Here is an 11,811-nt window from a genome sequence, read left to right on the forward strand (position 1 = left end):
ACACACATTAAAGTCATGGATGTGTGCAGTTATCTACAGCCTTGAATCTGTTTTAGTGTGTTTTTTGTCTGCAAATGTAAATACAGTTTCCTAAGGGATGTTTTATTTAGCCCCAGTAGACCAGTGCTTTGGCTTAATTCAGCTAAACGTTCTTTGTGTCGTTTGTAACTGAATCACTTATTCAGACACAAGACAAGCATAAACTTAGTAAAAATGCCCTAATTTTGGAAACAGACTGAAGCTGATGAATATTTGCATAGATCAGCTACAACCCCATACAAATAAAGATTTTGCTGTTTTTAAAGAGAGTGCATTAATTCAACAGGTCTTGTATGTATCATTTTAATTGAAACTGGGATGAACCGTGTTCATTTTTCATTGCAATACAAAGGAAATCTTGTATCATTAATTCCCTTTCTTGGATTGCAACAGGTAAAGGCGGTGGGTCAAAATAGTGAACTAAGAAATATGTCTCCATAAATCTTTTACATGCTCTTTTAATTTGATTAGCTGCTTAGCTGCTTTTTCTCCATAAAGCTGCCTCTTTACATGTGGTAATATATAACTCTTTTTTTTTTTCTTTCCTGTTGTAGCTTGACATATGGTCTAAATCCAACTATCAAGTTTTTCAGAAGGTAAGTCACATAATTTCTCTCTACATAATGCATATAAAAGATGTGCAGAGTTTATTTTAAATATCTAGGCCCTTATGTAAAAGAATTCAGGAGTTATTCTGTTGTCACCATAGCTTGCACATAACAAACAATAATCTGTAATAGTGGAAAACTGTGAGTAGGAAAGGAGATCACTTCTACTGCTATTTAATTTGGATTTATTTCCCATCACAATTCCAGACCATAGTTTGGAATAGGAAATCGGAGATTATACTACTCTTGCATTAAAATTTCTTGAGCAATCTTCAAGCACTCCTGGTTTTAAGCTTAAATCTTTTGGGGGAGGAACGACTGTTTCAGGTTTATTTTGTTTTGTTGTTTTCATTGGTTTTGGTTGTCCCCCCTCTCCTAAGGGCTTGAATTTAAAAAATCAGCAGAACTCACTTTCCAGAATGAGTTTGGGTGTTTTTTCCATGTCGATATTTTGCCTGCTTCTCTGCCCATGATGGTGTAAGCAAAAGGAGTAGGTTACTGGAATTAGTGTCATTCGAGAAAGTAAGAAAAGACCAATGAGAGAATGGGAGCAGTAAGTATAAAACTCTTAAGAAGGTTAAAGTGTTTTGGAAGTATCTGTATCTCACTATTTTCCAGGCAGGGAAGAGAAGGTTTCTCTTTGAAGGCCTCTTGTCAAAAATGCTGTAAGCTCAGATTGATCTGGGTTTAAATTCGAGTTTCCTTACCTTCAAGCTACAGTTCAAGGAGCTTGAGTCTTCAGCTAGTGCGCTAGCTTCCTTTCATCTGCTTCTGTAGTTTGTATAACAAATGGGGGTTAGGGACCTGAGAGGGCATAAAAGCAGGGGTCAAAAGAATGGCATATTGGCTGTATTTGTGCATCTTCCTTCCAAGATTTCAGATGCAGTCAGAAGGGAAGATGTTTGACCTATGATATTAACCTGCTAGAGATCAAAGGACAGCTTGTGGAGAGGTTGGTTGCTCTTCGTCTCTGCTAGCATTAAAGCAGAATTTTGCTGCAGTTGATTCTTTACCCCAGAGATTAGTGGATTAAATATTCTTTCTTTTTTACTTGCTCCTCAAAAATATTATATTTAGTGTCAAGTAGGGTAATACAGCGGGAAGTAAACCAGTGTATGTCTTAGTAACCTGTTACTAAGGTTATTTTTGCAATAGAATAAATTTAGGTTCTGTAATTAAGTGCTTCATCTTAATTTACCCCTCTGTGTGTGTGGTTGTAAACTCATTTGGGCATACGATCCTCTTCCTGGATGTTTTGGTTTAGAATAACTGGCAAGGGTTAAGTCATATTGCCATAACTTGAGCTAAAGGATAATAAATCATGAGGTTTTGAAAAGACTGGAGGAAAAACGGTTGCCTCTAGACCAGTTGAACAGCACCCTGCATTTTTTACAGTGGTTTTGTGCACTTTGCTCCCCGCTCTGTCACTGTGTTACCTTGGGCACCTTAACCTCTGTTTGGATCAGTTTTCTGCATCCCTTAGGCTGGGGTAATACTTGCTGACTTCACAGGAGCTATTGCTGAATTGGTTGCATAGTGCTCTCTGACTCTCGCATGAGAAATGTGATAAAAATGCAAGGTGATGGTATTTCTAATCAATAGATTCTGTACCATTGAGCTGATAGTTGAAGACATTAAAGCTAGGACCTAAATCAAGTTTTCAAACAGATGATAGAAAATGCTATGGTTCAGCTTAGTAAGTTTTCTCTCTTTGGTGCTGTGCTTGGTTTGGTTTATTCATTATTCTCTGAACCTGCACTTGTAGCCATTTAGAATACCCAGGACTAGTGATTTAGCAGTAGCAAAATGAAGAGAATTAATAGTTTCTTTAGCACTATTTTATTTTACTCAGTTACTCGTGTAGGATCCATACTGCAGGATCTTCAGAACAAATGTTTTCATGCCATTAAAAAAATCATGAGTAAATGTGTCAGAGCACGTCTGAATGTTCTTGAAATGTGTTTCTTGTGGCAGTCACCAGTAACATGATGTGGAAGGGCTGTGCTGAGAAGGAAAAATATGGATGGGTAACTGCTCCCACCGAGGAGGCTGGGCAGCCCTTTCAGCTCTGCTGCCTCTAACACTGTAAAGTCAGTCATCCCTCTGAAGGGCAGGGCTGTTTCTCTTTAAAAGCTGGACCAAGTTCTCGAACTCTGTCTTCAATGATAATATAACAACATCTGGAGCTCACAAGATACCTGGCTGTGGTAGCTGCAGGCCTGTCAAAATCCTCACAGGGTTGCAGCATGACTTTCTAGGTTAAGGACCAGAGACCTCTGATCTTCAATACAACCCTGTCAAATGATGCGAAATTTGTCCTGACTCTTTGTTTGCAAACGTTGGCTGTGTCAGCAAGCCTTTTCTCTCTCCTTCTTATTAGGCAGGATACCCAAGTGTGTATAATTTGATGGGGGACGGCTCCTGGAGGGCCATTACTGTTAAAGTGTACAGTCATTTTCAAAGTTCCCTGGAGACTCCTTGAATCTGGTCCTGGGGTGACTAAGCTTTATAGGCATTGAATCCACCAGCAGGGTTAGATTCAGAGAATGGAGCTGGGAAATAAGAGAGGGAAGGCTGAAAGGGCAAAAGCACAAGGAGCTAAGAAAAGGTTTTTCAGACTTCCATGTTGGTCTGACATTTAAGCTCCACAGGAGGGGCAACTGTTTTGATCTTAAATCTCTTTATTTTATCTTAAACCTCCCCGCATCTCTTGATCCACTAGCGCTAGAGGAGGAACAAAACAGGAAATAAGGAAATATTTGGGGGCTTAAATCTTGGTGGGAAGAAGAGTGAATGTGAGGGCTGGAAATTCCAGAGGATTAAAAAAATACATATTGTAGAGAAAGGTGCAATATTCATAACTTTGCATTCAAAGAATAAGCAAAAATACAGAATAGCGAACTGCTGTGAGTGGATCACAATGGGAGATGGTGTCAAACATTAACTGTTTCATTTATCAAGCTGCTCAGTTAAGAGCAGCATAGCTTGTTTTGCTGTATAATATAATAATTTTGGCTGTTTAAGTCTTATACATAGGCTTAAACCCATATATTTCAATCTGATCTCAGAGTCTCATTCTTATTTTCACCTAAATGGTCTCTCAGTTTTAGCATGCCACAAACTGGTTTTGTTTCGGCTTGACATGCCAACCATCAAACTTTCTTCCCAAGCACGTTTTAACCTCACCTTTGAGAAGCTGATTGTGCCTATCCAGCTGTTTGTGAGCTGCGTGATCCCAAAGTGATGGAACTCCGGAGCACAATTTTCACCACTACAAGGGCACATAAGTATTGTAATGTATGAAGATGTATTCTTGTCAATAATCTCGGAATAAAATCACATGCAGGATGAATGCATGCATGAGGCAAATATTGGGCTATTGATGATGCCTGTTCAAGGAGAGGAGATGGACTGTTCCAGGGTCACCTGTGTGACTGCTCCTGTGCGTGATCAGTACTCGCTCTGCTCAAAGACCTCCTTGGGCAACATAAAATCTCTGTGACCAAGTCCAAGCAAGCAGAACATGTGAAATAAAAACTTAAACACTCTGTGAGCTCTGAAAACAAGTGATAAATCCTACTCTTCAGAAAAGTCTGATAGCGCTTTACTGAACCGGGAGTGGGGAAGGATGCGTAAAGGGTTTGTGTGGAGTTCATCTGTGCCTGTTCATAGAGGCACCATCTATCATCTTTCCGAGCGCCTCTCGGGCGCTGGGTTCTGTGCACCACATTCCCTCTAGAGAGACTCAAATGTGTTCCTGGAGAGAAGATTGAGTAATGGGAATCCTTGGCAATGAAGAAAGGCACTCGGGCGGTTTTCCACACTATAAAAGGTCTAAACATTAATAAAATAATTTCCTTTTTTTCTTTCCTTGTAGTGCTGTGATCATCCTCCAGAACTCGTTGTTACAGGCTACTGTTAAGGCCGTGAACTTAGCAGGGTTTAAAAAAAAATTAAAAAACCTTTCAGGGGATTTAGAGAATCCCTTTATATTAGATGGAGTTGTCAGTGCTGTACTTGAGGGAATAAACCAATAAGTGAGTGGCAAGGAAAGTTATGAATCTTAAAGGAAGTTTTGTGCCTTCTTTTGAAAGGTGTATTAAGTAGCAGTGAGATGAAAGACTAGAAGAGAGAGACAGCTTCAGTAATTTAGTCTGTGATGTTTGTATTTTTATGGTTTAGGTTTTATGCCAGGTATAGCAAAGCTATGCCATAGGTCTTTGCTTTTGTGCTTCTTAGTCCAGTTAGAGGAAGCACTTGTTCAGCTTTCTCAACCTGTGAATTGTAGAATGTTTTGGGGGTTTTAATGAATTTTTGGCTTTGGGAATGCTGTATGACTAACAAGTGTCATGAAGGCCCAGTAATGCCATTTTTTAGATATGTCACCACATTTCAGCAGAGCAGTGGGTAGAAATGCTGTAGAAATGACTGCTGTTGGCTGGGTAGGGACAAATAACAGGGATTTTGTTTTCTGCCCATCACCGGTTTTGGTCTCATGAGCTGTTCCTAACTTTACCGAGCAGGCAAGCAGAGCAGGGGGCTGCACAAGGAGAGCCAGGAGTTCATGTCTCCCCACTCCACACGTTTCTCACAGCAGCCCGGCCACCCCTGCTCACTTGCTGGGGTCTGCCTGTTCACCAAGTGACAAGTACATGGGATTTAATCAGCACAAAGTCGCGGTGAAGATGAGATTTGATCCAGTAGCAGTCTGTTTTGTATTCCTGCTGTATACAGTGCCCGAGAGAAGGGAGCAGAGATGCATTTAAGAAGTACGTGGGTATAGTTAATTTGAATTTGGAAGCAAAAAGGAGAAAAAGAAATAAAATCTCAGGGCATATAATTAACTATTAACAAGAAAGGAAGTTTTCTTGTTCAGATTGAGTCTCTGCCAATTTCATTTCTCTATGTAACTGAAGTCTGTTTTGCTCTGTCTCAAGTGCTTAGTTAAACAATAGGTATTTTATTTAGCAAAATTGTGCTTCAGGAGATTGCCCTGTCTTGCCTTTTTTCGGACAAAAATTCCAAGTGCTTTTCAATATATGAATTGTGAAATATTGAGCTTTTCTGCAAGATCTCTTGAAAATCTATTTCAAGGTCCAGAGGAACATCTATCCCAATTAATGTGTGCTCTTCTGAATATGTGCCCATATAAAAAGAGGTAGACAAATTACAAAGTGACTGATAACTTAGGTAGCAGTTGGTAAGGTAGAGCAATAAAAGTGAAGTTAATAAGATAAAACAAAACCCTGAAATGTACAAAATGTCATCCTGCACCCAGAATAAATTACCTTGTGATTCCAACTTAGCTGGAAGCAAAAGCGTGTCCCTTAAGTGAGCTGGCGCATACGCAGTTTGCTTTGCCTTTGCTTTGCTCTGCTCTGGTGTGAAATCATATTGCCATCAGTAAGGCTGGTATTGATCTTCACTCCCCCCCCTCTCACCTTTTCTTTTTCCTCCTCTTTTTTTTAATCTTGGCCAGTGTGTGCTTTCTCTCATCATCTCTGTTATCTTAGGGGGGTTTAATTCTTCCTCCCATTGTAACATTTGCCCAGCTCTTTCCTGTTTGATATCATTCTTTGCAGGGTGGGTTAGCAAGATCGTTCCCATACTCCTCTTCCTCAAATTTCACACCCACTTTGATCTTTTTTAGAAGCATTTTATCAGCACTTGCTTATGGCAAAAATCACCTCCGTTTTGTTCTGAAAACATTACTAGTGTTCTAGCAATGCCGGGATGGCTTTTATCTCCCTGTGGAATCTCATTAGCTTTACATTACAATAGGAACAGCATATGTGCGACTGTGCCAAAGTGGCCAGTCAATTTAAATTTGTAATAGCAGTATGTTTTTTAAGCAACTTTCTTCTGCCAAAAGAAAGCAACTTTGTTGTTCAATGAAAAAAAAAGAGCAAAAGCAGTTTGTTAGAAGTAGAAATACAGCAGAAGGAGAGCGGTTGCTCATAAATACCTTCAGAACTTTCTATTGTTTGCCATGTCTGGTACTGTCCTATAAAAGCACCATCTTAAAAGAAAAGAATTCATATAGCACGTAGGGCGTGGATTGCAGACATTTCTGAACACTGCAGAGATGTGTTTAAAAGAAAGGACTGATTAAAGTTCTACTGTGCTATTTATGCACTGTTAATCACCTAATTTCTAATATTGTTTTTAATATGGTGATATACAAATGGCTTAAGCAGGTTGAGGTCCATTTTGTGACTGCTTTTGCAAACTCACCACAGTGTGCACAGTCCCAGAAGTTTTCCCTTCGAAATGTCAGAGTCATATGTCCGTATTCATACCGAATGGAGCTGCTTTTGGAGTGAGTTGTGCACGACTGATGGGGAGCAGAATCCGTTTCTAAAATTGTAGTGCAACTTAAAACTGGATTTGGTATAGGACAGACTGATTTGATACAGTGTTCTGTGGAGGAAGTTTGTATGGTGTGAATTAGAGGCTGTCTGTACATGGATTTGTTCAGGAATATATCTTTTACTGAATAGCTTCAAGCATGAGCCTCCCTTTCTCCAGGGAAAGTTTGAGTGCTTCAGCACAATTCACACTGGCTAACTGCAAATTGGGAACAAGTAGAGTTAGATTGGAATAGCAATTGTATTTTCTGTTCACACTTCATCTTACTCAAAATTTGCTAAAGGATATAGACACACCATGGGAAATACATAGACAAGCCCTGAGAAGAGCACTGCTTCTCCATGCTAGAAGTAGAAAATCCAATTTAATCATTAACTGGACAGTTGTGGCATTTGTTGGATGCTTTGATATTACTGATGGGGACCATTAATAGATTTACAAGTTGCAAGATGTGAAAGAGCTCTCATGGTTGTGTTGTCTTGAGTTCTTTAATAGTCCACCCTAAAGAATTTTGCCAATATTTTCTGCATTCAGCCTTGAACTTCTGGGAATAAGCAGGTTGACTGCGCTAATAACTTCAGAAGCTGACAGGCTGAGTTACTTTGGGTAAATTGCATCAGAGCTGTCAAACTGCCTCCTGCCAAAGAAAGCAAAAATCGGTAGTGATGCAAAAAAAAATTAAATAATCTTATCAGAGCATTGGTTTGTTTTCCTGATTTTTCTGTAATCATTTTTGTTATTATACACAGAATAATACACATTTTATATATACTGTGCCTCACTGTAATTCCCAGATGTAGGATCTTGTTATGGCTCTGTCTGGGAGATGAAAAAGCTTTCTATTAGAAATCCTTTAGTACTGCAAGTATTTATAAACCATAATCATATTAATTGATTCCTGGTTTCAAAGGAAATGAAACTGAGAGCTTGATTTCTGTTTGTTCAATGTAAGCAACCTGAAATAGGACTGCAAGAGTTAAATATTATAAGTTTTCCCCATTAGAAAATGGAGAGGAGCATACTCATTTTTTTCTGTTAAAATTCATTTTAATATTGAGGTCTTTTATCCTGGTGTTTTGTTGTTTGTTTTTCTTTAATAAAACAGGCCAAAACCAAAGCTTGGGGGTTTTTTTGGAAGTCATAACCTCTAATAAATTGGTCTTCCAGAAGTATTTAATTTAGCTACATATTGACAATGGGTTTTTTGTTTGTTGAGCAAATCAGCCCAGGTTAAGAGGATATATTGTCTGTAAAAAAATGACCAAAGGGAACATACAAAGAGAAGACTAAAGTGCTTTCTTCTGGTGTGATTTGTTTAGTGACTTTGCTTGTTTATGATTTCACAGAACATACAACATTTCAGTCATAGGAGCATAGATTCTGCTCTTATGCTATAGGTATTTGAAAGTTAGGCACATTATTTGCTATGGATGCTTTTATTTGCTACAGAAGGGGGTTTTTTGTTTCCTTTTTATGGCTGGGCTGGTAGTCCGAAGCATGTTAGTTTAGCATTGTTCCATATTGGCACAGAGCTGGTTGCCTTCCTCATCATTTGGCTCATGTTAGCCACCAGTTTAGATTCTTTTACCAACACTATTATTTTACCAACCCTGTTTATGAACTTCCAAAGGTGTGTTTGATTTTACTGCACGTGTACAAAGTTATTTATCATGATTGCTTCGACTGCTTCTTGTGTGAAGCTGGCAGAGGGAATGGAAGGCCGCTGGCAAAAGCTACTCAGAATTACCTTGAGAATGTCTTGGAATCCTTGGTTTGCTGCTTCCCTGTGGAATTTATACTGTTTTCCTGCAGATTAACACTGCTTTGTCTAGAATACAGATGAATAAGGATATGTTCTCCTTTTGCCTGTTACAGGTGACAGATCATGCAACCACTGCTCTGTTGCACTACCAGCTGCCTCAAATGCCAGATGTGGTAGTCAGATCTTTCATGGTAAGTGTATTGGAAAATACATCTTTCATACAGTGTGTCTGACTTCAGCATGCTTACAGTGATTGACATTAAACAATTCTGATGCAGTTGTAATTTCCCTTGTTTAAACAAGTTAGACAGTAGATATTGTAATTATTGTTTCTCATATCTGGACAAGGATGAAGAGCTCATTTTCACTACCCTGGGATAATTGGTGTTGGAAAACTGAGCTGTATGCGGTTCTTCTGTCACGAGTTTCAGTATTAGCTTGATGATTCCTATTTGCAGAGCTGGTCTGGGTAGGACCAGCTAGAAGGACAATAGGAGAAACTCAGCTGAATGCTTTGTTACGGCCCAGCCTTTTCATGCTGTTCATACTGTGCAAGAAGTTGAGTTCTGGACATAGTTAAGTCCGCTCTGCTGGACGTTCTCTGATAAAAGGAGATTCCCAATTAGTGCCATTTAATTTTGCCATTCACAATCCTTAGGTGTATACAGTAGCATTGGTTCTATTATATCTTTGCATCTTTAATTTCAACTGTGTAATTTCGGAACAGTCAGGCTGCCTTACCTGCTGTGCTGGTTTCTTTATTTAATAAAACTGCCACTGAGAGATTTGCAAAGGTCTTTTCTCTTGGAGTGCATCTTAAAATAATTTTGAAATGCTTTCAGAGCAACTCTTACTGGTCAAATTCATGTTCAACACGCTTCTGAAAATTAATACTTAATAGGATGAGTAGCACCTTTGGTTAAGCCATGGACCTGCCTTACTGAGTTGGTAAAACTCTACTAAAACTTTTAAGAAAGCAAAACCAGATGTACGCCAGAAGTGTTGGTCCTTTCACATCAGTTGTGCAATCTGAGTGGCGTGATACAGTGATGTCCTGATTTTCTGATGGGAATGAAGAACCCTTTTTTTTTTTCTCTTTGCTGTCAACAGATGTCTCAAGTGCGCAATTTAACTTCATTTACCTATTTTTGTATTATGGTTCAGAAAATTCGATTTCTCTGTATTGCAAGCAAAGCCCATCCAAACTCAAGTAAATAACAGCAATTTACTTGGATTGTTCTGTTGCCCTTGTCCTCGTATTCACTGCTAAACCCAGAGAAGATCTAGTTCTTTTGGAGGCGAGTTATTGACGGCCAAAGGTTTGGTTGCTATAGAGAAGGCTCTGATGAAGATGGAAGGATTTGTTTCAATAAACTCTGCTGACCTCTTTTTCAGAGAACAATTTTCTCTTATCGATGCTATTCAATAGGACTTTAAATGACAAGATTCATGTGCATCCTTCACAGTATAAATCTGCTGGCCTAGGTGCTTCTTAGTTGTGTACCTGCTTGAGTTGGGAATTGAGTTATGTAATGCTCATTGCTATGTATGATGATGGGAACAATCCGTTCTAGAGGCAGGAACTGTACCTAGGAACACCTGAACTTACTGTGTTGTTCTGCACTAGCCTTTTATGTATATCTTTATCAGTGTAATCAGATTTTAAAATGGTATGATATTTTTATGACCAATGAATATTGATCTTAAAATCACATTAGAGAGGAAGTTAGCTTGTTGTTAGCTCATAGCTTATATCTTCAGCTATGAAGAGTTCAGACTGCTGCAGCATGATTGCAGCAGGGGCGTGATAGATGATCATAGGAAGAGACAAACCAATATTCGGTTGAAGAAGGTACCCATCAGGAACAATTATATTCCAGTAAAAATATGAGGGACGTTACAATACTTGCCTTCCATCGTGATTCTCTAGCTACAAATACCTCCTGCTCAGAGTGCATGGATTTCTATTAACAAATATGCTTAAGTGACTAAAAAAGCACAACATGATTAATAAAGCGGGAATTCAGCTATACAGTGACCTTGTAATCTTGGGCATGTTTCTGTTTATAAAATCACTGTATACCTTGCTGGGGCCTTGCCAAAGTACATTGTCTGTCCTTGCTATCGCTGTCTGACAAGAATGATTACGAAGGGGAACATCTATCCAGTTTTCTTAATTTCTGTCCCTTTTCCTTTTAGACCTGGTTAAGAAGTTACATAAAGCTGTTCCAGGCTCCATGCCAGCGCTGCGGAAAGTTCCTGCAGGATGGCCTGCCACCCACATGGAGGGATTTCCGAACACTTGAAGCTTTTCATGACACTTGCAGGCAATAGAAGCCCAGACCCTGATAACGTGAAGAGTGGACAATCTGACAGGCTTGGAAAAGAGCTGATGGTTTGATAAGTGATTCCGTTTCTGAACACTAATACATTTGACTCTTTAAAAGCCAACACTCTGCAAGGCACGTGTGAGACTAAAGGATTTTGAAGAGGATGGTAAGAAGATGTGTGTGATCACTTGATACTTCTGAGGTGAAATGACATGTCTGGGGGGATCTGACAGTAATAAGTCATTATTCTAAACGTTAATGAAGATACCTGTGTACAGTTTGTATTTTGTGACAGAATTTGCAATGTTAAAGACTTTTACAAGTTTGAAATAAATTTTATATTCCAGAATTTGTGATGTTTATTTTTTATTTAATCAACAGAATCCTTGGGATTGGTGGGGATTTTTCAGTGCTGCCCTTTTCTTTAGAAAAACTGGAAACATTTAAAGATTCATGCAGATAGGATGGGGGGGTGGTTGTTGCAAGGCTGCTTATCTCAGTGCTGGGGGGGGGTGTGTGTAAGAGATTATGGTGTTGATTAAACGTGGAATTTCGAAGGCATATGGCAGCTTGGAAGATGCAGTGTACTGTCTAAGGTGGGGGCAACAGATGTTTCCCTTTACTAAAATTGTAATGAAAAATGTTAGCATAATCTGCATGTATTAAGTGGTTAGAACATGTGTGATGAGCAGTGACAGCATGT

At 39.1% G+C, this 11,811-nt stretch overlaps 1 protein-coding gene across 3 annotated transcripts in view; it reads left to right on the plus strand.

The window, feature by feature from the left end:
* The window catches only part of MED27 (mediator complex subunit 27), an 86,410-nt gene extending 74,953 nt beyond the window's left edge, over positions 1-11,457 (plus strand). For 2 of the 3 annotated variants that reach the window (XM_030506740.1, XM_030506741.1), the window contains 3 exons: positions 594-635; positions 8,892-8,969; positions 10,978-11,457. In XM_030506740.1, coding sequence (XP_030362600.1) covers positions 594-635; positions 8,892-8,969; positions 10,978-11,112 — 255 coding nt within the window. In that variant the 3' untranslated portion in view covers positions 11,113-11,457. Of the gene's footprint in view, positions 1-593; positions 636-1,520; positions 7,019-8,891; positions 8,970-10,977 lie in introns of those variants that run through there. The other variant, XM_030506742.1, reaches the window with a different exon arrangement.
* The last annotated feature ends 354 nt before the right edge of the window (positions 11,458-11,811 follow it).

The sequence above is a fragment of the Strigops habroptila genome, chromosome 15, assembly GCF_004027225.2.
Source record: "Strigops habroptila isolate Jane chromosome 15, bStrHab1.2.pri, whole genome shotgun sequence".
Taxonomy (NCBI): Eukaryota; Metazoa; Chordata; class Aves; order Psittaciformes; family Psittacidae; genus Strigops; species Strigops habroptila.